Source organism: Dipodomys spectabilis, unplaced genomic scaffold (assembly GCF_019054845.1).
Source record: "Dipodomys spectabilis isolate Male_0828 unplaced genomic scaffold, ASM1905484v1 ptg000094l, whole genome shotgun sequence".
Taxonomy (NCBI): domain Eukaryota; kingdom Metazoa; phylum Chordata; class Mammalia; order Rodentia; family Heteromyidae; genus Dipodomys; species Dipodomys spectabilis.
The window spans coordinates 3775649-3802141 of record NW_024870771.1 but is presented as its reverse complement, the minus strand read 5'-3'; the positions used below and the strand labels follow the sequence as shown (position 1 = coordinate 3802141).

The 26493-nt window shown below is 38.7% G+C and overlaps 1 protein-coding gene across 9 annotated transcripts in view; it reads right to left on the bottom strand.

Moving 5' to 3' along the window:
- The window catches only part of Cep295 (centrosomal protein 295), a 52935-nt gene that overhangs the window by 14503 nt on the left and 11939 nt on the right, over positions 1–26493 (bottom strand). For 5 of the 9 annotated variants that reach the window (XM_042685216.1, XM_042685211.1, XM_042685207.1 and 2 more), the window contains exons 5-15: positions 26393–26486; positions 21506–21601; positions 19055–19195; positions 16574–16757; positions 16024–16191; positions 12616–12789; positions 7648–7740; positions 7392–7495; positions 5743–5880; positions 4502–4599; positions 875–4238 (exon numbers count right to left, since the gene is read on the bottom strand). In XM_042685216.1, coding sequence (XP_042541150.1) covers positions 875–4238; positions 4502–4599; positions 5743–5880; positions 7392–7495; positions 7648–7740; positions 12616–12789; positions 16024–16191; positions 16574–16757; positions 19055–19195; positions 21506–21601; positions 26393–26486 — 4654 coding nt within the window. Of the gene's footprint in view, positions 1–874; positions 4239–4501; positions 4600–5742; positions 5881–7391; positions 7496–7647; positions 7741–12615; positions 12790–16023; positions 16192–16573; positions 16758–19054; positions 19196–21505; positions 21602–26392; positions 26487–26493 lie in introns of those variants that run through there. The other 4 variants (XM_042685210.1, XM_042685212.1, XM_042685213.1 and 1 more) reach the window with 4 other exon arrangements.

Here is a 26493-nt window from a genome sequence, read left to right as displayed (position 1 = left end):
ACCAGTGAGTTACTTTTATAATTTTATCTATATTAAGCTCAAAAATCCTTTTTCCTTCCTTTCTTTTTTTCTTCTTTTGTGGCAGTCCTGGGGCTTGAATTCAGGGCCTGGGAGCTGTCCTTGAGCTTCTTTTGCCACTTGAGCCACACTGCTACTTCCAGGTTTTTCTGTTTATGTGGTACTGAGGAATTGAACCCACCCCGGGCTTCATGCATTCTAGGCAAGCACTCTACTACTAAGCCACATTCTCAGACTTCTTTTGGTCAGTCTTGGGGCCTGAACTTGGGGCCTGGGTGCTGTCCCTGAGCTCTTTTTGCTCAAGGCTAGAACTCTACCACTTTGAGCCTCAGCACCACTTCAGGTTTTCTAATGGTTAACTGGAGTTAAAGAGTCTCATGGGTTTTGTGTTTGTATGTGCCAACACTAGGCTTGAACTCAAGGCCTTGTGCTCTTACTTGGCTTTTTCACTCAAGGTAGATACTTTACCACTTGAGTCACATATCTAACTTCAGTAAAATCCATAACAAAACTCCATTCCAAATTAGAATCTATGTTCTCACAGGAGATAGAGATGAGTGGTAGAGATCTTGCCTAGCATGCACCAACCCCTGTATTCCAGCTGAGCATAGCAGAGAAAAGAAGAGTTATAAATTTATATTCTTTTTTATATTCATTTAAAATTAGGCAGGCTTCAAATAAACATTTATGAGGTACAGAAATTTTTATTTAAATTTCCCCATTGTTATGGGAGCAGATGAAAGCAGTTAAGGTAAAACTTGTCCTCAAATCACTGAAAAGCAGAGGCCTAGAATTAAAAGGGAGTAAGGTGGCTTAAATATCTGCTTAAATTTTAGGTTTTTAGGTTAAAACATACCTGATGGTCATCATGTTTCTGCAATGTTGTTTGTATATGGTCAAGTAATTCTTCCGGGGCTTTTTGGCTATAATGCAAAACTTCTCTCTGTAGATCCAACTGCTTCTCAAGACTCATGTAATTTTGCTTTAGTAAGATTGGCTGTGAATAAGTCAAAAGTCTCTCTTGAAATCCTGGTATCTCAGAATCACTCGAGGGAGCTTCATGTTCATTTTTAGATGAGTTCATTTTGTAAGTACTTGTATATTTAGCTTCTGCAAAAGGTAGTGGAATGAATGAATGCTCTAGATCCTCAGATAGAAAGGAAGAAGAAAGGGCAAGCTCCGCAGATTCAATTTTGTTAAACTGACTTTCTTTGTTTAACAGCAGCTCTTCTTCGGTGTTCTCATTATGATACACTCTCAAATCACCTTGCTGAGGCAGAAGAGGCTGTGAAGAGCTCAAAAACTTACCATGTAACGTGGAGAATTCTGCATTACTGCTGTCGGTTGAGAAAGACTTTTGGGTTCCTTCAGAGCTGGCAACAGGCTGTGCTACCTGGGATGCAAATGAAGAGCTAATCTGCTCAGATGATACCCTTTTCTCCAATTTACATAATTTCTGTAAAAGCAGTTCTTCTTGAACTTCTTGGCCAAAGCGAATGACTTTCCTTTGCATATCTAACTGGTGTTGCAATGTCTTGAAATCACCATGGTAAGCTTGGATAAAATGCTCAGAAGATACTTTTGCCTCAGATTCATGTTGTCTGGGCAACACTAACTCTTCCTGGGGTTTCTCAATAGAAGGAAAAGAACTTGTCTGTGCATGCAAGTGCTCTTGAAGTGTAATCACATTATCCTGTTGAGGTAAAGTATGTGATAAACTCAACTGCCTATTAGGCAAAATCAGCATCTCCAAATTACTGGAGGAGGGTGTACTATCAATGTTTGTAGGACAGCATTCTTGGGTTCTTTCAGATTCAGTAAGAGGTAATGAAGCACATGGATGTGTTATTAAGAGTGAGGGAGAGATGCCACCCTGCTCAGGAGACACTCTTTCCTTCCAACTCTGCTGGTTCCATGAAAGCATTTCTTCCCTAGCTTCCTGTCTAGCTTGAATGATGCCTTCCCTCTGTGTAGCTAATTTTTCTTGAAGTGCCTTCAAATTATCTTGTTGAGGCTGTATACAATGTGACAGCTGTACAAGCTTGTGCTGTAACTTGGGGATCTGAAAACGTCTTGACGTTTTGTTATCACTCTCTATTGAAACTGGCTCCTGGGTTAAACTAGAGTCAGCAGAAGGTAATGATGTAAATGAGTGCTGTTCTATTTGAGGTGTAAACAAAGAAAAACCAGTTTGTTCAGAAGATGTATTATCTTGAGTTTTCTGACTAAAATTTACAAACTCTTTTGGTGTGTCTATGTATTCTTGGTGTTTCTCCAAATTATCTGGTAGAGGTAGCACATGTGAAAATCTTAAAAGTCTTTCCTGGAATCTAGGAATTGCAGAATGAATTAAGGGATCTGTACTGTCACTCTTGATTGACATGAAGTCTTGCAATCTTTCAGATTTAGCTACTGGTGATAGCGAAGAGGTGCCACTCTGTTCAGAAGAAATTCTTTTCAATTCAGTTTGTTTGTGTACAAATTCTTGAGATTCTTTTCTAGCTCCAAGTATTATTCTCTGTATGTGTGATTGTTCTTGGAGTGTTGTGAAATTTTCTTGCCCTGGCAAGCTATGCTGTAGGAAGCTAAGAGAAGTATCTTGAAATGCTGGGCTGATCAAATTATCAGAGGGAATTATGCTCTCCTTCTTAGATAAATAATGTTTCTGAAATCTAGGCTCAGATTCAGTAGAAGATGGTGAAGTATCTATATGCTGAACTAATACTGGTGAGAATGAAAAACTCATGCGCCCAGGCTCAATGTCCCTCAAATCCTTTTGTCTATGTAAAAGTATGTCCACATGAGCATTGTATCTAGCTGGAGGAGTATCTTTCTGTGTAGCCAGGTGTTCTTGGAGTAACTCTGAACTATCATGTAGAGGCAGGAAACTCGAAGATCCATCCTGACACACTGGGATTTCAGACTGGCTTGACAGAAACCCTTCCTCATTCCTAGATAAATGTTGTTCCTGGATTTTTCTATATTTTGTAACAGCAAAAGGTAATGAAGTAAACATATGCTGAGCTACTTGATGTGGCTGAGAAGAAGTTGCAGACTGTTCAGAACATAGTCCTCCATCCAAATCACACTGTTTACCTACAAATAAGACTTCCTGAGCTTCCCGTCTAGCCTGTAGGCTATCTTTAACAACATTCAACTGTTTGTGAGGAAATTTTAAATTATTTTGCTGTGATAACATAGGCTGTGAGAAACATATAAGACTATCCTGAAGCTGGATCACAGGATTGCTTGAGGAAGCTAATGTAGCATTTTTGGCTACAGAAGATTCCTGGGCTCTTGATTCAGCTTTGGAATAAGTCAGTGAAGCAAATGAATCTGCTACAGTTGGGAGGAATATAGAGAAGCCAATCTGCTCTTCCAACTCCTTCTGTTTATGCAAAAGCAATTGCTCCTGAGCTTCTTGTCTTGCCTGAAGAATATCCTTCTGGAGTTCTAACTGTTCTTGAAGAGCCTTCAAATTACCTTGCTGGGCTGTGATAGTCTCTGAGGATGTCAAAGGCTGATCATGGATCTGGCTGCCTACAGAATGGCTTATACAAACTGCACTTTTGTTTATGGTTGATAAAGGCTCCTGAATTTTTCCAGATTCAACTTTAACAGGGAGAAGAGTAAAAGAATGTTCAGGTACCAGTGGTACGAATGAAGGAGGTTCAGTGAGCTTAGAAGATGTATTTTCACTGTCCTGTGATACTTGTTGGGAATCTAAAGTTTGAAAAGTTGTTAGCCTAAATGTTTCAGATAGTTCTCTAGCATTTTGTATTCGTGCCCTATCCGATGACAAGGTCCTTGAAAGTATTTGTGACTTATTAGGGACCAACCAGTCTGTCTGTTGTGTTTCAGTTCCAGAGAATTGCCTTACATGTTCTTCTGAGTCTAAAGACTTATTGGCTAAAACATCTGAAGCGCTTAGTATTTCTGTAGTTTCTACCTGTCTTTGTGGAATATGACTCTGTCTTAGTGGAATGTGACTTGGTCTTAGTGACTGAATATGATCTTGTTTTAATTTGGAGGACTGTATGGGCTGCACAGGCTTGTATTTGTAGGGACTTAACTTTGGGCTCCTACTCTGATCCCAATGTTCTGATACAACAGAATCAGATACCAATGATGTGGTTGACGAAGAAGGGTACTTCCCTTTTAATATTGTTTGATATTCTAGTAACCGTTTCCTGGCAGTTTCAACAGATTGTCTGTGTAACCTATCAAAAACAAGCACAAAACAAGGTTTTTTTATTTTTAAATTAAAAAAAAAAGGCTTCACATTCTCAAGTATTTACATACTGAATTTAGCAAAGAGCAATCTAGGATTATCTATAATCATGGCAGACAAGGAACCCTCCCATTGCCCTTGGAGAAATCAAAATGCTAAGTTCTAAACAAATCCCAGTCAGATGCTTATATAAATCAAATAATTAATCCTGAAGATGTAGCCTACTCTTACACAGAAATTATATTCTAATACCTGTTTTGCTGTAAGAGTTGCTGTTGATAGTTACGAATCATCTGCCTATGGTTATCCTCATCAGAAATGACAGTGCTTGATGCAGAAGCAATGCTGACCTAATAAAACACAAAGTTAATTAGAAGGCAAATTTCAGAAACAAATACTAAAGTTTTTTTTTTTTTGCCAGTCTTGGGGCTTTAACTCAGGGTGCTGTCCCTGAACTTCTTTTGCTCAAAGCTAGCACTCTACCACTTGAGCCACTTATGTAGCCACAGAGCCACTTCTAACTTTTTCTGAGTAGCTTATTGGAGATAAGAGTCTCACGAACTTTCCTGCCCAGGCTGGCTTCGAACCACAATCCTCAGATCGTGGAATAGCTAGGATTATAGGCACACGAGCCACGGGCACCCAGCTAATACTGAAGTCAAAACAAAACAAAACAAATTGAAGTTCTACAATTATACATTTTTATATAGGCTTTTCTTTTTCAGTCAGTCCTGGGGCTTGAACTCAGGGCCTGAGTGATGTTCAAGGCTAGCACTCTACCATTTGAGCCAACTTTTTTTGGCAGGAAACTGGAAATCAGAGTCTCACAGACTTTCCTGCCCAGGCTGGCTTCAAACAATGATACTCAGATCTCAGCCTCTTAAGTAGCTAGGATTAACTACTAGTGCCCAGCTTTATTTTATAGAAAATGACTGGAAATTAGGACTGAGAATACAGCTGTTATAGAGCACTTGTCTAGGTTTGATCACAAGCACTGCAATAATAAATAAAAATGAAACAACAAAGTGTTTTTAAAACAAACAAAAAAAACCTCATACAATCTGATCTAATGGTAATAGTTACTCAACTCTTGAGTGTGAGTGTGTGTAGCCCATGAATCCCAGCACTCAGGAAGCTGAGGCAGGAGGAACACAGTTTAAAGCTACCTTGGGCAGGCTACATAGTAACCTGTGCTAGAACACAACACAAAATTAAAAACATTGGCACGTCTATAAAAAGAAATGAAGTATTCTACTTTAGTGCTAAGTCTAAAATCTCTGCATACACATTATGGTGTATGGTCATATCTGTTTTGGCAGCCTACTAAAACTGTAAAGAAAAAAAAAATCAAACTTATTTGTCTATACAGATAACTTTATTTATTAAATGACCAAATAAATGTAGATGAAGGGTATTTTACATTTCTGAATATTACAACTGCTCATATTTCCTTTTCCTCCCCCATAGTTGTGATGACATTTCTTATACCCTACCTCAGGCTGCTGAGTTCTTTTTCTTTTGTCTTCTTCCAACTGAGCCCGGAAGCAATCTGTTTCTAACCTTAATTTTTGTTGTTCAATTTGTTCTAGTAATTCCAACTGCTTTCGCTTTTGCACTTCTATATCCATTATCTAGGTAATGAGAATGTTATTGATCTGTTAACAACAAACTTATACAAAAGAAAATTTATATTCATTAAATTAAAAACAGGTTTAGGCCAAGTGTAGTTGCTCACACATGATATCCTAGCTATTATAGAAGGCAGAACTCCGGATGATCATAGTTCAAGGCCAGCAAAGATCAAAAGGCCCCATCTCAACCAATATAAAGCTGGGCATGATGGTGCACATCTGGTCTCGCAGCTATATGGAAAATGTAAATAGGAAGATTACGGTCTAGAACAGCCTAAACAAAAAGGCCTTATTTGAAAAAAAAACTATGAAGTCAGAAAAGGGCTGGGGATATAGTTCAAGTTGTAGAAAATCTGCCTACAAAGTGCAGGGCCTTGAGTTAAAACCCCAGTACCACCAAAATAAAAATTATAAAAAAAAAAAGGAGGAAGAAACAGGGCTCATTACCAGAAGGAGTTTTATTTATGCTACTAGTAATACCAAAGGAAGACAGGAGAGATGTGAAAAGACAAATGAGAAAAAAAGCTTAATGTGGAAGAGAAAAGAGGGAATTAGGGCATTAATGTTTTCTGTTTTCTGGGAGGCAGGAAACCACGATTACCACTTAAGAGTCACTTCCAGAAAAGCTGCAAACACTGGGCAGCTGAACTCTGCTTACTTCTTTAATTTACATTGTTCCTAGTATGAATATTACTAAAGAAAATAAGTGTTGGGGCCTCCAGTAACTATTTGATTTCTTAGGAACAGCCGTTAAGTATTGTAGCTATTTGGAAGCCAAAGGACTAGTCTGTTTTGTTGCCTGCCAAATGCAGGCAACAATGTAGTTCCTGGCTTTGCAAATATTTACTGAAAAAGAAAAAGGAACACAGATGTAGTTGTTTTTTTTTTTTTTTTTTTGGTCGTGGGGCTTGAACTCTGGGCCTGGGTGCTGATCCTGAGCTTTTCAGCTCAAGGTGAGCACTCTTCCACCATTTGAGCCACAGCTCCACTTCCAGTTTTCTGGTGGTTAATTGGAGATAAGAGTCTCATGGACCTCCAAAGAGGCATAAGCTAGGCGGAAGGTTTAGCACAACAGTAGAGTGCTTGTCTAGCAAGTTTATCCCTAGCACTGCAACCCAAAATTAATTTCTTTAAAGTATTACCTTTTAAAATCTTTTGGGGTTATATAAAGCCCATCTGGGCTGTCGGATTATGGGGCAAGAACTTGGTAATTCAACAAACATTTCATTGGGCACTTACTATGTATATAAGGCATTTACAAAGAGAACAGTGTCTAACTTTTTAAAAATTTTTCAAATTTTATAGTAATACAAGCATATAATACAAAGTAGACACAGTATGGGTCAAATGAATGAGCAAAGACAAAATATATTTTATCAGCTAAATGTCTGTGTAAGACAAGATAAAAAAACATGATACCAAAATTAGCCAGACAGTAAGACAGATTACATGGGTTAAACAAAATCACAGTATCTAGGAGAAGAAAACGTTTAAAAATAAAACTTCATAACCTGTTTCTGCCTTGCTGCTGCTCTAACTCTGATCGCTTCTTCTTGAGGATGAAGTAGAATTGAGCTCTGAGCGACAGCTGTGCCAGGTAGAGTTTCATATAGGTCTATGAAAATGCCCAAAAGAAAAATTAGTTTCAATAACTTAGAATACTGACTGCAATAAATGTCCTACCATTCATTTATTACATAATACTACTAGGAAAAATACCTCAAAAGCCTACCAAGTTTAATCTGAGGATGTGATAAAAAGAAATACCTTTTTCCTTTCCAGTGTCTCTGTGGTGCAGAAGTGGTTTATCATCACTAGAGAGTGGTCCAGACTCAATTGTCAATGTATCACTTTGGATAACTATAAGAGATTATACCACTGTTATTATAACCATATCATCACTGTCAAGCTTAAAGGAAGGAAAAATTAAAAACTGACATTCAGATTACCCATTCAGTCTACCTGAAGTGAACCACTTAAGATCCCATCACCTTCTTGATGATCATATATATTATCTATCAAACCCAAGGATCTTATCACAATATAGAACAGAAGACTAAAATCATGAACAAGGAGGAAATAAAAGAACTGGTTTAAAATGTATGCTGACAGTTTTCAAACACAATGGAAAAGCACAGAATAGGTGAAGTATCAACAGTAACAAAGAGAAGCTAAGGAAAAGTCAGTATATCTTTGATATGTTTAAATGCATGGATTTTTATTATTTGTGAAGCCAGGACACAAAAGAAATCAACAATTTACTCTCACCACATGAAGGTAGCAGCCAGATACTCTGAGGCATTCACTTAACTGTTTGGCACTTAGCTACTAAGGGATCCGTGGTAAATGAGAACAGGTTTTGAGGAAATTTTTTAACAGGGTAAAGGGAGGGACAAATTCTTCATATAATTATCCTGGAAAAACTTAAGAGTTATATAACAGAATGAATGTGTTAAAGATAATATTGAGTTAGCAGGTCTGATCTGTTTTTTGGAGGAAATGACCTTGAAGCAGACTCCTAATAGGTACAGAAGATTCAGCAGGTAATAAAAGGCCCTGTGAAAAATAAAGAAGCTTGGCTCAAAGAACTGGAGGAGGAGAGCCCTCAGGTTCTGAGCTCAAGGGCAGTACTGGCAGGAAAAGAAAGATAAAATAAAAGGTGCTGCCAGCTGAGTAGCCTGAGTAAGTGAGATACTGTGGTTCATCTCTGTAACTCCAGTTACACAGGAAACCAAAGGAGGAGGTCTGTAGTCTCTAAACAATCCCTCGTCAGAAAGCAGCCAGTTGTAAGAGACAGAGGTGAGGTGCACCACTTCTACCTGGCTATGTTTGTGTGTGTGCATGCACACATGCATGCATGAATGGTAAAAAGCAGAGTTGCTGGTTTGGGACACTTTTCTTCCCCTCCACACCTGTGACAGGGTGGACAGGGTGGGAGGTGGGGAGGAGAACTAAAGATTCGTGCGCATATGGTCAGGAGAAGGGAAGGATGAAGCAAGATGAGTATAGAGAAAGAACTCAGTTATGTATTAATGAAAGGTTCCTGTAATTACTCAGATGGTTGCCCTCTTCTCACTAAATTCTTTCCATTAAAAGATTTCTTTGGGTCTGGGTGTGTGGCTAAGTGATAGATTGCTTGCCTAGCATGCATGAAGCCCTGTGTTCGATTCCTCAATACCACATAAACAGAAAAAGCTGGAAGTGGCACTGTGGCTTAGTGGTAGAGTACTAGCCTTGAGCAAAAGAAACTCAGGGACAGTGCCCAGGCCCTGAGTTCAAGCCCCAGGACTGGCAACTCCTCCCACTACCCCCCCCCCCCCCGAAAAAAGAGAAAGATTTCTTACATGTCTATGGCTATAAACAGTATACATATGTCTGATTTCTTAAGTCATATCTCTTGATTTAAGCTATTCAACTAATTCAACCAATACTAATTGGGCACCTTTAATGAAGAGCACTAGGCTCTGATAATATAGCATATCAAACATATAAACAAATCAAACATATACTGAATATGTCCAGGTGCCAATGGCTCATGTCTATAATCCTAACTGTTCAGGGGACTGAGATCTCAGGACTGCTGTTCCAGGCCAGCGCAGGCAGGCATGAGACTCTTATTTCCAGCCAGAAGTGGAGCTGTGGCTCAATGCTAGCCTTGAGCACAAATAGGCTCTGGGATAGTGCCTAGGCCCTGAGTTCAAGCCCCAAGACTAGCAAAAAAAAAAAAGAAAAAAAAAGAAAAAGAAAAGAGAAAGATGTGCTGGTACACACTCCTGAAGGTAAGGAGGATCATGAGTTTAAGGTTTGGCTGGTTACATATTGAGCCTCTCTCAAAAAGCACAGTAATCCTAGTTACTCAGGAGGCTAAGATCTCAGGATCTCAGTTCAAAGCCAGCCCAGAAACACAAATCAAACAGATATTTCTCTCCAATTAACCACCATAAGGCTGGAACTTCAAGTATGGCTCAAGTGGTAGCACCCTAGCTGTGAGTGAAAAAAAAAAAAATATCAGGAAATAAAAAGCTTGAATAGCCGGGCGCTGGTGGCTCACGCCTGTAATCCTAGCTACTCAGGAGGCTGAGATCTGAGGATCGCGGTTCAAAGCCAGCTCGGGCAGGAGAGACCGTGAGACTCCTATCTCCAATAAACCACCAGAAAACTGGAAGTGGCGCTGTAGCTCAAGTGGTAGAGTGCTCGCCTTGAGCTGAAGAGCTGAGGGACAGCTCCCAGGCCCAGAGTTCAAGCCTCACTACCGACAAAAAAAAAAAAAAAAAAAAAAAAGCTTGAATAGACAAACAGGACTTCATCAAGCACATCAAAAGAAACAATTACCAGAATGCAGACCTAGCCTACAGAATGCAAGAAAATCTTTACTAACTATCGGAGAAGGGATTAATATCTAGAATATACAAAGAACTCAAATGAACTGTGTGACTTGTGGAGAGTGACAGGAGGGAGAAAATAGGGGAAAGCAAAGGGTAACAATGTCCAAAAAGAAATGTACTCATTACCTGACTTATATAACAGTAACCCTTATACAACATCTTAATAAAATATTTTAAAAACATAGAAATGACCAATAAATATATGAGGAAATATTCACCACCAATGAGCCATAAAGGAAATGTATATCAAAATTATACTGAGAACCAGACCTTGGGGGCTTATGCCTATAATTCTAGCTATTCAGGAGGCAGAGATCTGAGGATGACGGTTTAAACCCAGCCCAGGTAGGAAAATCTTATGAGAGTCTTATCTCCAGTTAACTACCAGAAAACAAGAAGTAGAGATGTGGCTCAAAGTGGTAGAGCACTAGCCTTGAGCAAAAACAGATCAGGGACAGTGCCCAGGCACAGACGAAAACAAAAAAACTATACTGAGATTCCATCTCACTTCAGCCAGAATGGCAATCATTAAGAAAACAACACCAAGTGCTGGTGAAGATGTGGAAGGTAGGTAGGTATGTTTGTGTTTGTGTGTGTGTGTGTGTGTGTGTGATATATATCTTTATACACTGCTGAAGGAGGTTCTTTCAAAGAGTAATAAGATATCTACCATATGGTCCTGCTATATCATTCTTGGACATATCCAAAGTGATGTAAGCACATAATACAAATACCTCCACATTCATATTTACTGTAATACTAGTACAAAAGCCAAGTTACAGAATCAACCTAGGTGTCTACAACAGATAGACAGATTAAAAAATTGTGGCATATATACTTCTATAGAGTCTTTAAAAAGACACAAAATATCATTTACACAAAAGGGCAATGATGGCTATTTCTCTCATTATGTGGAAAGGAGATCACAAGGAGAAAAAAAACACCATGAACATAAATGGAGGATTGTTGGGGAAGAAGGAATTAGCAGGAAATGAAAGGGGACAGACAGCAAGGCAGAATATGATTGAAGTACACTGTATACATGTAGGAAAGGTCATAATAAACTTTCTTTTATAAAACTGCAAGGATATGGTGTCACGCACTATAGCTCAGTCAGGACCACTGATTCTGCACACACAGTATTCTGCCATTAACCTAACACTGCATTACTGAATCATATATTTCTCTTCTTTGTTGGAAAAAAATAAACATAAATCAAAGTGATTACTGATTGGGGGGAGAAAAAAACCCAAAACAAAACTGCAAGGATGGGCTGGGAATGTGGCTTAGTGGTAGAATGCTTGCTTAGCATGCATGAAGGCCTGGGTTCGATTCCTCAGTATCACATAATCAGAAAAAGCTGGAAGGGGCACTATGGCTCAAGTGTTAAGAGTGCTAGCCTTAAGCAAAAAGAAGCTCAGTGACATTGCCCAGGCCCTGAGTTCAACCCCCAGGACTGGCAAAAACAAACAACTGCAAGGATAAAAAGGAGACAAGAAGGAGTCGGATGGGAAGGTGGCTCAGTGGTAGAGTGCTTGCCTCAATCCTCAGATCTCAGCTTCTTGAGTAGCTAGGAGTACAGGTGTGAGCCACTAGCACCAACTGACCAAATTATTTTACTTGATAAATCACAACAAAGACCTCCTACATTGTACAATTAATGTATGCTAATAAAGGCAAGTGGGGAGCTACAAGTGTAGCTCACGTGGTACACACATGTCAAGCAAGCAAGTGTGCCAGTGTAATAAGGTCTTGAGTTGAAACCTCAGAATTGAAAAAAAAAAAAAAAAAATCTGTGGAAGAAAAGACATGGGCTAGGCGTGGTGACTCCAACCTGTAACCTGGGGCTAAGAGCAACTTTGAAAGACTCCATCTCAGACAATGGCACACACGTATCATCCCTGCTATGGGAAAAGTATATTGGTCCATGCTTGTTATCTCTAGCAAGATAGGAAAGCACAATTAGGAGGATGGAGGTCCAGCCAAGCATAGAGACTCTACCTTGAAAATAACCAATGGAAAAGGGGCTAGAGGTATGGCTTAAGTGATAGAGCACCTGCCCATCAAGGGAGAGGCCCAGAGTTCAATTCCCAGTACTGAAAAAAAAAAAAAAAAGTATAAACAGCCTAAATGTCACAGCCACAGCCAGCAATAGGAATTTGGTTAATTTTGATTCACTGACTTCACTGAGATTAATATGTATTCTACAGAGACTCAATAAGGTTTTCACTATTTGTTTTTCTAATTTTTAACCTCTTACCTCAATGTTTCAGGAATGAGTCTATTTTTAAACAACTTAAAAAAGTTTGTGCTATCAAATAGACAAACGGAGAAAATGTTCTTTCCTCACCATCAACTGCTCCTGCTTCAATTGCTGCTGTTTTGCTCTCAGATTCACTAACAGTTGTAGTCATTTCACATTCATCTTCAGACATGGATTTAATTGTCCATAGGGATTTTTGGCTTCGAATCTTATTTAGTAATTTTTTAAAAAGAATTCTTGATGGAATTTGATGAGTCTTCACTGCCAAGGGGAAAAAGAAAGAAAAAAACTCACTTATTTAGTACCTATTATGTGCCAGGCAGAGAGTGTTCTATCATTATACTCAGTTACTGCTATGATCCCTTACTTAAAATAAAAATACAACTTTGGGACTGGAATGTTGCTTATGGTAGAGTGCTTGCCTAGCATGCATGAAGCCCTGGGTTCGATTCCTCCATACCACATACAGAAAAATCTGGAAGCAGTGCTGTGGCTCAAGTGGTAGAATGCTAGCCTTGAGCAAAAGAGCTCAGGGATAGTGCCCAGGCCCTGAATTCAAGCCTCAGGACTAGCAAAAAACCAAAACAAACAAACAAACAAACAAAAACACTCTTGTATTCCTTAATATTACATTTAAGTAGAAAGCATGCTTAAATTTGGCTTTTTCAATAATATACGTGTAACACAAATTTCAAGCTTCAAAACTTAGAATGTTTCTTTTGCTTATTAAATGATTATAAACTACATATTCCTAGTCAATTTGTTGCTAAGATTAGTACCTAAAATATGCTCTACTGATTTCTATACTCATAATTCAAAAACTGCTTTGTAACTTTAAAGCAAATTAAATGCTCCCAAGTTATTCCCAATGTTACTATGTGAGGAAACTTCTCCCTTCTATAGTCATAAAGTACCTTCAATGATCAAAAACAAAAACAAAAGCATTCTTTTATCCAGACTGATGATGTGATGTTAAGAATCAGTAGAGTCAATAATTTTCTTTCTCTTTTTTTTTTTGGTTCTGGTCATGGGGCCTGAACTCTGGGCCTGGGCGCTGTCCCTCAGCTCTTCAGCTCAAGGCTAGCACTCTACCACTTGGGCCACAGCGCCACTTCTGGCTTTTTTCTTTTTGCTTATGTGGTGCTGAGGAATTGAACCCAGGGCCTCATGCATGCAAGGCAAGCGCTCTACCACTGAGCCACCTTCCCAGCCCAAGTCAATAATTTTCTATGGAAACGAAAGTCAGAGTGAAACAGTGCACTGGCTAATCAAAGAATAAAATTAAGAAATCTCCACAGATGAAAACTGGGAAACTAGTTCCTTACCCATAGCTATTCATGAGGCTGTGATCTGAGGACTGTGGTTCCAAGACAGCCTAGGCGGTAAAGTGTCTGATACTCTCATCTCCAAGCAAGCACCAAAAAGCCTGAAGTGGAACTGTGGCTCAAGTGCTAGAGTGCTATCCTTAAGCACAAAAGTTCAGGGATAGCACTCAGGCCCTGAGATCCAGCCCCAGGATCCATACCCATCCACCTATCCCCACCCACAGGATCCACACCCACCCATAAACACAATTTGTAACTGTACTATAGACTTACAAAGTATAGGGAACCTAAGTGCACAGATGGAGCTTAAATGAAGAGTTTCAGACTTTTCTCTGCTCAGGCTGGCTTTCAGCTCCAAAGTCTCAAATCTCAGCCTCCTGAGTAATTAGGATTTCAGGCTTGAGCTACCAGCTGCTGGCAGACAACCCATTTTTAAGAAACAGATTATCAGCATTTTCCTGAGGATTGAACTCAGACACTTGCATATACTAGGCAAGAGCTCTACCACCAATTAGCATTCTGAACTTTAGTTGTCAGTATTTTAAACTAAGAATTTGGCTGAGTGCAGGGGGTTCATTCCTGTAATCCTAGCTACTCAGGAGGCAGAGTTCTGAGAATCATGGTTCAAAGCCATCTGGAGCAGAAAAGTCTGTAAGACTCTTATCTCCAATTAACCACCAGAAAACTCGAAGTGGTGCTGTTAGCCAAAAGTGGTAGAGTGTTATCCTTGAGCAGAAAAAGCTTAGGGACAGCACTTAGGCTAAGCTCAAGCCTCACGACTGACAAAAAATAATACATAAATAAATAAAATAAAAGGCTGAATAAATGGTAGAACATGTTTTGTGGTTTTTTTTTTTTTTGCTGGATGTGGGGCTCCAACTTAGGACTTGGGCTCTATCCCTGAGCCTCTCTGTGCTCAAATCTAGCACTGTACCACTTGAGCCACAGTGCCACTTCTAGTTTTTTGTTTATATGGTACTAAGGAATCCAACCTAGGGTTTCATGTATGCTACGCAAGCACTCTACCACTAAGCCACATTCTCAGTCCTGGTAGAACATCTCTTTAAAGACACTGCTGACTTATTAAGAAAAATGAGATTCTGAAGAAGCCAAAAATGATGTTTCAGTGGGAACCCTAGAAGAAAGGCAAATGAAGCTGGGTGCTGGTGGCTCATGCCTGTAATCCTAGTTACTCAGTAGGCTGAGATCTGAGGATTGTGGTTGAAAGCCAGACAAAGCAGATATGTCTATGAGACTCTTATCTCCAATTAACCACCAGAAAACTGGAAGTGGCTCTGTGGCTCAAGTGGTAGAGTGCTAGCCTTGAGCTGAAGAGTTCAGGGACAGCTCCTAGGCCAAGTTCAAGACCCATGACTGACCAAAAAAAAAAAAAAAAAGACAGGTAAATACTGCAACTACATTGAATTTATGCCAGAGCCAAACATACTTGTTTGGATAGCAATGTAGGCATAGAATAAGTGGATAAGCCAAGAATAAAAGAGTGCCCACCTGAGGAATCTAGTAGACTTATATAAGGTTGGAATCTTAGGGTTGTAACTACACAGTGTGGGGTACAGATAACAAGGAATCTGAGTGGTTTTCAACAGGCAATACTAACAGAGGTATGAGAGAAGGAAAAGAAGTCAATCCAAAAGGACTTGGTCTTTAAGGAGGTATGGAAGTAAAAGAAAGGGGAAGTGTCAAAAAAGAATCCACTAGTGTGGCATGGGAAACTTCAGACTGTGGTACCATTATTCACTAAGATAAGGAAGATAGGAAGAAAAAGTTTCAGTAGGCAAGTGATGATGCTAATTTTTTGCTGGACACTGAAGTATCTGTGGGACTACGTGAACAGTCCAGCATGCTGGAGACAGAGATGAAGGGAAGGCGATAATGTCCATGCATTCATCATTACATAGGAAGTATCCAGGAGGATTTCTAAGCTTAAAAACTGCTGACCATTCAAATGAATTCAGAATTGAGTAGCTAATTAATCTAAGAATCTCCAGATTATGAGCACCTGAAAATAGTAACCCTCACCTAGGCACTCTCTTCCTGTAGGATTGGTCATTCTTTGCACTTAAACCAGAACAGACCTTTCTGTTGGATAGCAGTGGATTTTTTTTTTCCTGTGAAATACTGCCATATTGGGCCTAGAAGGAGCTTTTACCATTTGTTTCAGTAGGACACATTACTGCAGCATCCGTAACTTGAAGGTTCTCAGGTTCTTCTCTATCTTCCCGTTCCATAGAAAGATCCAGTTCTTCATCGTGAATCTGGTCACTCACCATGGGCAAAGGCTCTGGCTCAAGATGCAAAATCAGGTTTCCTCTCACCTCTTAATAATAAAAAGCATAAAATAGAGATGTTTCCATTCTACCATGATTAAAAAGAAGTAGGCCGTTTAAAATCTAAAATGCTAGGGACTCTTTCAAACTGAAAGCTTATTTCAAAATAAGAACTGCTTTACCATCACAGATTTATTTTCCCACTAAAATATTTAACAGCACTGTTGAAAATCTGTGGAAAACATCTTTCCCCTGTCTGACTATACATGTCTTCAACAGCAACCTCCAGCTCTTACTGTCTGCACTGTACATGTCTTCAACAGCAACCTCCAGCTCTTTCCCCGTCTGACTGTACATGTCTTCAATAGCAACCTCCAGCTTTTACCCCTGTCTGTAATGTACATGTCTTCAACAGCAACCTCTAGCTCTTACCCCTGTCTGCACTGTACATGTCTTCAAAAGCAACCTCCAGCTCTCTCTGCCAGTCTTCTTTCACCTCACTTCGTTTGTATGGAAGCTCAATGAGCTGCGGTGGCATCTGGGCCACTGTCTGCCTCCTGCGTGCCAAGTCCTCTTGTTGAAGCTGTTTGAGTTCTTTCAGTACTTTCTCTTGATTCTTTAGAATAAAGAAATTAATGATAGCTTTGTCAAACTCTGGATATTAATCAGCAAGGGAAACAAGTGGGGAAACTATGAGGAACAGAGGACCTACAGCTTCCTTTTCTCCCTTATTGTTCTGCACCAAAAAAATTACATTAATTAATTTAGGAATTCAACAAATATTTGCTGAATGTCAGCAAATAGGGGAGCAAACTAGGGGAAAAAACCCTCAACCCAGCATGCAGTGGGTGAGCCCAACAGGTAGGATTTTGTTACTACTATGAGAGAGTAGCTCTGGCCAGATCACAGAGCTTCAAGCATCTGCCAACTACTGTTCTCCTTTCTGAAGAAAGTCAGTAAGTTACTTTTAACATGAAGTTGCCATGGCTCCTACAATGTACTCCATACACAGACAAATACTAAGACCCAGAGTAACTCTGGCTTAACAATGATACTTCTTGTTATTCCATGTTCTTAATATTCCATCACTAATGGGGGTCTGCATCTCTCTGTAAGCTTAGAATATAGCCAACAGGAGAGGTTAAGCACAGTGTTGTCAGCAGAAGTTAAGAAGAGAGACAGGAAGACTGCTCAGTCTGTGGAATGAGAATTTAGTAGTCAATGTGAGTGAAGTAGTAGAAGTAAAAAGGAAAAAAATACTGCAGCACAAAAGTATGGCAATGAAGACCTGGGGTATTTAGAGAACACACACTGTTTAGAGTAAGGGAAGGAAAAAACCAAAATAAACCCAGGAGAGATAGATCATAGCCACACACAATGCAGAACAGACCAATCAGGAAAATAGTCACAACAGGTACCACAGCAAAATGGTTCAGACAGGGAAAAGGAAGTATGCCAGTACTAAGAGTACTCCATGTTAAACAAACATTCATATGTAAGAAGCACAAAGTGTATAGTAAAGTGGAAGTGATAAAGAACCAAATGAGAATACATTTATTTACATAAAAATTCAAATCATCTCAGTAAATTATCTGAGTAAGTGTACTACTATAACTCACTAAAAGGAAAGCAAATAACAGTGATCATTACACCACCAACATTTACTGTGAACTTTGGAAACTCCATGCACATTCCCTACAGGCTTTACAAGATCATTATCTCCTTAAAAAGCCCCTGGAAAAGATCTCAGAAAGGCTGAGTAACTTGTTTGAGATCAAATAACAATTAATAAAGAGGAGAAGTAATCCTTGCAAGTTGGAGCCACCAGCCACACAAAACTGCTATAGAAGAATGGATTCAATTTACCATTGCTTCTTATATGTATTTTTTCTATAGCTTTAAACCTTAGACTAAAGATAATTCCTTTATTTCAGTCATAATTACCCAGTTTACGAAAGCCAAAACTGTAAGGAAAATGATCATAATTTTGTTCAAGTTAATCAAATGATTTTTTTTTAAAAAAATAAGCATTTAATTTTCACAGAATTAAAAACTCATACCTAAGGTGGGTATTTAAAATATCCAAGTACATTAGTCAAATTCAGAAAATGAAATTACGTTTTTATTTCAAGGATAAGTTTTTAAGGATGAATTATTTTTAGGCTGTGTTTCAAGAATCAAAATAACGTAAGTAAGGCCAAATTATTTTTACTCTGTGTTTCAAGAATCAACACAACATAAGTAAGGCCGAAACCGTAGTTCCCTGGTCTACAATATTTGCTTTTTCAGAGCTCTTTGACAGCCACGACTGTGACTTTTCTTTTGTAGGTTGTGGGGCTTAACTCAGGGCTAGGGCACTATCCCTGAGCTCTTTTGCTCAAGGCTAACACTCTACCACTTTCAACCACAGCTCCATTTCTGATTTTTGAGTGGGTAATTGAAGGGGGACTTTTCTGCCTCGGCTGGCTTCGAACTGCAATCCTTAGATCTCACCTATCTGAGTAACTAGGATTATAGGCGTGAGACACCAGTGCCCTGCTGCATTTACTTTTTAATCAATATACTGCAAAGCCAGTTGCTGTTTTGCTCAATAAACATTTAATAAATGGAATCCTTAAATTTATACAGCACGTATGCACAATTAACTATATTCAGAAAGTAATTAATAGTTTCAGGTTATTTTGGGATTGAAATAACCTTTAAGAAAATCATTAGTAAAATTTTAGAATTTACGCTGTGAGAACAGCGTAATCTAACCTAAACTTGAACTAGCAGGACAAGGGAAGTGGGAAACTTGAAATCAGATTAATCTGATATATTTAACATCCTTCCTTATCCTCCCCAATTGAGCTCATTCACTAATCAGGTCTGTAACACCACCAGTAGTAGTCACAAGTACAAGTTGAGTCTTACCTGGGCCAAATGGATCTTTTGCATAGCTTGGAAACCCCGTGCCCATGCCTTCTCAAATTGCTCCATTCTCTCTTGTGCAGCTTGCCTCTGTAGTACTTCCAATCGGGTAGCTTCTTTTTCAGCAGCCAAATGAGCATCTGGCTAGCAGTCAATCAAGAATATTTTAAATAATTTTTTTCTTTAAATTGTGAGACAAAGAATTAGCTCAAAATAAAAATAACCTTAAAAATACTTTCCTATTTATTAAAATTAAGAGGCCCACAATTAATCAACTGCAAAGTGATAAAAAAAAAAGGACAAAATCAGTATAGTTTTATAATTTCAAACCAAATTAAGCTTTACTCATCTAAACATATTCCTTAATATTTCTGAAGTAAAGAAATTGCGGAAAGAGGGCTAGGAACCAGGTGGCTCAGTGGTAGAGCGCTTGCCTTGCATGCATGAGGCCCTGGGTTCGATTCCTCAGCACCACATAAGCAAAAAGAAAAAAGCCGGAAGTGGCGCTGTGGCTCAAGTGGTACAGTGCTAGCCTTGAGCTGAAGAGCTGAGAGACAGCGCCCAGGCCCAGAGTTCAGGCCCTATGACGGGACCAAAAAAAAAAAAAAAGAAATTGCTGAAAGATAGTGAAAATCCTACAGCATTTAAGATTACATAGTAATTAAGGGAAACAGTTTTTGTCTTTGGTTTGCAGCCAACATTGCCTGAAACTGAAGAGGTCATAGGACATTGTGACTATCAAAAAAAGAAAGCTAGTGTATACCGGTGGCTCATGCCTGTAATACTAGCTACTCAGGAGGCTGAGATCTGAGGATCTTGGTGGCAGGAACCTCCATGAGACTCTCATCTCTAATTAACCACCAGAAAACCAGAAGTGGCACTGTGGCTCATGTGATAGAGTACTCGCCTGGAGTTGAAGAGCTCAGGGACAGCACCCAGGCTCAGAGTTTAGCCTCACAACCATCAATAACAACAAAAATCAAATGCAGCACTTTCAGCATTATCCTACATGAATGGAGAGGCAGAAAAAAAAGTCTTTCTTCATCACTCTTAAATACTGCAAAAACTGTAGATATTGAAATCATAACATTATACAATTTTAAATAAATCTTAAGTAAGTGAAGTCTTCAATCTTAGAAGCCCATTCTATAATGATGATACTTACCTTTGGTACATTGACTTTAACACCAGCTATTAAGAAGTCAGCCAAAATATCTATTTGTTGCATTCTCTTTATTTTCCCTTTTTTCTCTTTCAGTGCTGGGGACTTAACACAGGTCCTCACATGCTAAGCAACTGGAAAGTTCTCTACACTTTGGCCATACTTCAGCCCATATTTGCTTTATTCTAAACCCCATATGAATACTACATTGATAGTTTACTTTCCTACTAGCCAAATATATAAAATATAAAAAAATTAAAAAATAAAATCTATAGTAGTCATAATAACAAAAATATCATTTGTCACTCGAAGCTGGTAATCTCTTTTTTTGGGGGGAGGGGGTGCAATTCCAGGGCCTAAACTCAGGGCCTGTGTGTTGTCTCTGAACTTTTTTGTTCAAAGCTAGAGCTCTAATACTTGAGCCACAGCTCCACTTCCGTCTTTGTGATGGTTAATTGTAGGTAAGAGTCTCACAGGCTTTCCTGACCAGAAAGGAGGGAAAAAAAGGTAGGCTTCAGACCAAGATTCTTAGGTCTCAGCCTCCTGAGTAGCATGAGTCACCAGTGCCAGATGGCAATCATTTTTAAGCCATAACTTCCTCCATATGACAAGGGTGTATAAAAGCACCATTCTCATAGATACTTTATAAAAAGCAATTCAATGATCTGCATTAAGTATTATAGTTAGGAATCAAAAACTGCTCTTCTAGAATCTAGTCTTTCAAATGCTATGGATATAAATGTGCATTATTTAAAGAAGTAAAACCCAAAATAATGAGTTAAATAAACCCAATGATTAATACTAAGTGACTATTAAAAATCATGTTTTGAAAAGTACACGTATATATATATATATATATATATATATATATATATATATATATATATATATATATAAAGACTAAGATTAATTCATTAAGGTATTAACCAAAATATACTTTTGGTGATATAATAATTAGCACTTAACCATAGTTACCATGTACAAATCTAAAATTTTCACCACAAAGACCACTATTTATGATAAAAATTTTTTAAATCAAATTTAGAGAATCATAAAACCCATTATTTTGTACACTTAATGAGAGCAAGAAAATCTATTTTGAAAGAACCAGTGAAACAGCCATTATACACCTGACATGAAAACTCAAAAACATATTTAAGAGGCTTTGATACCTATTATGCTAGCATAGCCTTTAAGTAAAACTGTTTAAAATTTGAAATCTGGCAACATTAGACATAGAACCATGATATAACTCAATTCAGTGAACACAGAAGAAAGAAAAAGTCAATCACCTCTGATGTATCCATCTGTCTATTCACAAATGTGGACATATGATGGTAGGTAGAACTATTGGTTTTCACTGAAGAAATCTTTTTTATTTCAATGTTCTGCGAAGAGGAATATAAAACATAGATGTTCAGATTAACAGAGTTAACATTCACTGACAGCTGGATCCTAATTGTGTTTTAATTATGCTATGGTTTGTCCTCTTCTAAATCTTACACTTAGTCCCCATTATGAGATATTACTGGGGGCCAGGTGGAACCTCTGGGAGGCTCTCCTTTCAGGAGCAGACTAATCCTCTCAATTTTTTCCAGAGTTGCTATACAAGGCAGTCTGGCACACTCCTTGATTCTGGCCATGTAACACTCCTCACCAAATGAGCTCTGCCACTGTAAAGAACAACATCAGACTGTGTCTAAGTCCCTCAACCTTGGACCATACACCAAAACCTTTTTCTTTTCTCTGTAACATGCCTAGTGTATGGCCTTGTGTCATTAGTGACAGAATATGGATTGAAAATTAGCTGTAAGCTCATTTGAGATGAGCTAAATATCCTACAAGAAACTTTTTACTAGAGCTAAATTATTTCAAATTTTTATGGAAGTACTAGATGTCCAGTACTTCAAAACATCTTCTAGCTGTCTTTTACTTCACTTCAAATTTCAAGTTAAAGAGATGTTTTACACACACACACATCCCCCCCTCCCCCCACCCGCCGCCTCAGACTAGGGATTAAGCTCATGGCCTCATATATGCTAGATAGTCATACTTCCTTCCTCTGAACTTCATTGCCAATGAGATTTTTTTTTTGGTAGTACTAGGGTTTGAACTCAAGAACCTCATGCTTGGTAAGCAACTAATCTAGACCTTCAGTCAGACATCTAGCCCCTTTTTGCTTTAGTTATTTTTTGGGTATGTCTCACATTTTTTTTCTTGGGCTGGTCCCATCCAGAATCCTCCTACCTAAGGCTTCCCAGGATAGCTGGGACCATAGATATATACCATTATGCCTCACATATTAAGAGATAGGCTGGCTTTAATCTGTGATCCTGAGAATCTCTACCTCCAAAGTAGCTGGGATTACAGGCATGAGTTTACTGTACTTGGCAAGGTATTCCATATGTAAATAAAAACCAGAAAAGCCCCCAGACTATTATGTTTTTTCCATACTGTTATTATGTTATTATGTCTTTTCCATACTGAGTCATAAAAATCATAAAAATTCCACTGTAGTGCATATCAGTTCACTTCTCAATGTTTAATGACATATTTTGTTTTGGTGTTGAGGCCCTGGCCAATTAATTTAAGTATACTAATTAGGAACAAAATAATTCTCACAAAGCTGAGACAAATTACTACTCCTACTTTCCTACATTGTGTCATAAAAGCAGATTTGGTCTATCACATTTTGCACTGGCATCTAGTTAACTCAAACACAAAATCTCTTAATTACCTACTGTATGATGATACTGAAAAGTAAAATAAAATAATGGTCCCTGCCTTTAAGGAGCTCAAAGTAACGGTTCTAATAATACAACATTTTACATCTAACATGGTGAAAGAAATATTTACAAGGAAATGCTAATGCTTCTGCCGACTTTCTTCTGCACTAGGCTAGCCTGTCTTTTCAAGTAGGTATACAGTTTTTCTTGTAACAGAGTCATTGTGACAATTTTTGTCCTAACTGATTTCTAAGAAAACTCGTAAAAACTGCAAAGTGTAGACACTGACACAAATTTAACACAAGCTTGAAGGAAGAAAAGTGTAAGAGTGGATTGAAAGTGGATGCTAAATCCAAAAGGTTAGGTGATACGACAAAACTCACAGGACTTAAGAAACAAAGAACTCCCGCTCATCTGGTTGAACCACTACTAAATATCCCCATGCTGCTGATCACAAATATGGTATATAACATGTGAACACTGTTATATATTACAGACTGTGGTAGACAATTTGCTCCAGGGAAGTTAGAATGAACTTGTGACTTTGAAATTATGTAATCATTTAATCACAATCAAAAAAAAAAAAAAAGAACCTCGGGGAAGGGAGGGAGGGAGGGGATGGTAGGGGGAAAACAATGGAGGGGGTAACAATGTTCAAGAGGAAGTGTACTCATAACCTCACTCATGTAACTGTAACCCTCTGTATAGTAGCTTTACAATAAAAAAAAAAAAAAAAAAAAAGAACAGCAACAACAACAAAAAAATCTTCTAAGAGAGCACAGGAATGGAGGGAAAAAGGGAGGATGAGAAAAAAAAAAAAAGAGTGGATTGAGAATCAGATTTAGCTTTAATGTAGAAAACTGAGCAATAATTTTTTTTAAAAAAAGAAACAATAAATGGGGCTATGGCTTAAGTGGTAGGGCACTAGTCTTGATGTGAAGAGTTGAGGGACAGCACACAGGCAGGCCCAGACTTCAATCCTCATGACCAACCAAAAAAAAAGAAGAAATAATACTAAGAAAATGGGACAAAGGTGGTATTAACAAAAACTAATATAACCAGTAACTAGAGTATTATTGTCTGAACTGCTTTAAGAAAGTGGGGACAAACCGGCCCTCTACTAAGCCAATTAAAATCAGAATCTTTGGGATGGTGGGATGGAGCCTGGCACAAGCTTTCAGATGATAAATATCTGGCCAAAGCTGAAAATGAGTTGTAGCAACCTGCTGTACCACCAGAAAAAGGGGAAGGAAGAAAATGCGAAAGAACAGAAAGAAAATGAAATTACAAAGAAGAAATTCAGAGATAATAATAATACACTAACTTATATCAGAGAAGAATGTTCCACTCCACAAAAGATCTTGCTAGCTTCAGAAATATGATCCTCAGGGTCTCAATCTCCTGAGTAGCTAGGGTTACAGGAATGTGCCAAAGGCGCCTAGCCACTCAGTAACTTTTAAAGTCAATGCTTCAAAACCAAAGCAAACCAAAACAAACCAAAACCAAACCAGCCAAGCACAGTGGCTCATGCTTGTAATCCTAGTTATTCAGGATGTTGAGATCAAAGGATCTCAGTTCAAAACCATCCCGGGCAGAAAAGTCCATGAATTTCTTATCTCCAATTAACTACCAAAAAGCCAGAGGTGGAGCTGTGGCTCAAGTGGCAGAGTGCTAACCTTGAGCAAAAAAGCTCAGAGACAGAGCTCAGGCCCTGAGTTCAAGCCTCTCAGGACTGCCATACATGTCCACATACAAACGTACACATATATACGCAAGCAAAAAAAAAAAACACCAAAAAACCAAAAAACTCCAAAAACCACCAAACAGACTTCTTTATGTAATTGGAATAAAAATAAGATTTAATTCATAATTCCTAATGGCCAGTACTTCCAGAAAAATAAAGGCATAAATGGACATACTACACACACACACACACACACACACACTCTCTCTCTCTCTTCCCAAAACTGGGGCTGCATTTTAAAGGTTAAATTACCATCAATTCTAGGAAGGTTCTGGGGCTCATGCCTGTAATCTGAGCTACTCAGAAAGCTGAGACTTGAGCATTACAGAATATGGACAATATGCCAATATGGACAGAAAAAGACTCCAATTAACTGGCAAAACACCCCTGGATATATGTGGCTCAAGAGGCAGAGCACTAGCCATGAGTGAAAAACCCAAGCAAGAACATGAGGCCATGCATTCAAGATTCAGTGTCTGCACATATCCGTGCACACCCACATATTTACACACTCAAAATTATCACCAAATTGAGCAAAACTAGGCAATACATGAATAAGTATTGCCTTTTTTTATTATTATTATTATTTTGGATCTGGTCATGGGGCCTGAACTCTAGGCCTGGGCGCTGTCCCTCAGCTCTTCAGCTCAAGGTTAGTGCTCTACCACTTGAGCCACAGCGTCACTTCCGGCTCTTTTCTTTTTGCTTATGTGGTGCTGAGGAATCGAACTCAGGGCCTCAGGCATGCAAGGCAAGCGCTCTACCACTGAGCCACCTTCCCAGCCCAGTATTGCTTTTTTTTAAGTCTACATATCAGGAGTAAGATTGTTACCGGTATACATTAGTTATACAAGGGATTTTTCATGGTAACATTTCCATACATGAATACAACATCCCCATCTTCACCTCCTCCACTCTCCCTTACTTCCCCTCTTTCCAACACATCCTCCACCAGTCTCACTGTTCTACTTTCATAGATGTAAATAAGCTGTTTTAATCACTGATCCTCATTCATCTCCATGTTAGCAGATCTACAGCTCTCACTGAGATTCTTTTTTTTTTTTAATTTAATTTGTGAACATACTGTACAGAGGGGTTACAATTACATGGGCAGGATAATGCGTACATTTCTTACCAAGCATTGCAGCCTCCTCCTTTGTTTACCCTTCACATCCCTTCCCAGCCTCCCCCCTCCCCCCCAATCCCAATCCTTCTCACTGAGATTCTTTATGCCATTTTCCTATATAGTTGTAATGTACTGCACAATTATTCATCATCCATACTTAGTCTTCCCTTTGTCCTTGTCCCTCAGAAAGAATTATATTGTACATGTATGCACATATACTCCAGATACACTCAAATGTTACTTACACAATTAAAGATTAAGTTTTGTTTTTGTGCTAGTCTTGGGGCTTCAACTCAGGGCCTGTGCATTTGTCCCTGGGATTAGCACTCCATCCCACTTGAGCAACAATCCATTTCTGGCTTTTTAGTGATTAATTGGAAGTAGAAGTCTCATTGACTTTCTTGCCCAGGTTGGCTTTGACCCATGATCCTCAGATCTCAGCCTTCTGAGTAGCTAGGATCACAAGAATAATCCACTTCTGCTCAGCTAAACATTTAAGTTTAAACAAATGATAAACTCCAATAAAATTTAAACATCATGAATTATTATGAACTAATTCCTCTCAGAGCTCAAAGTAATTTACCTCAAAAGGAGCTGGAGGAGGAATTGGCAAGCTTGTAATTTTGGCAGATCTCTCCTTTTCCACAAGCAATGCTTCCTTCCGAGCATTTATATGCCTTAAAA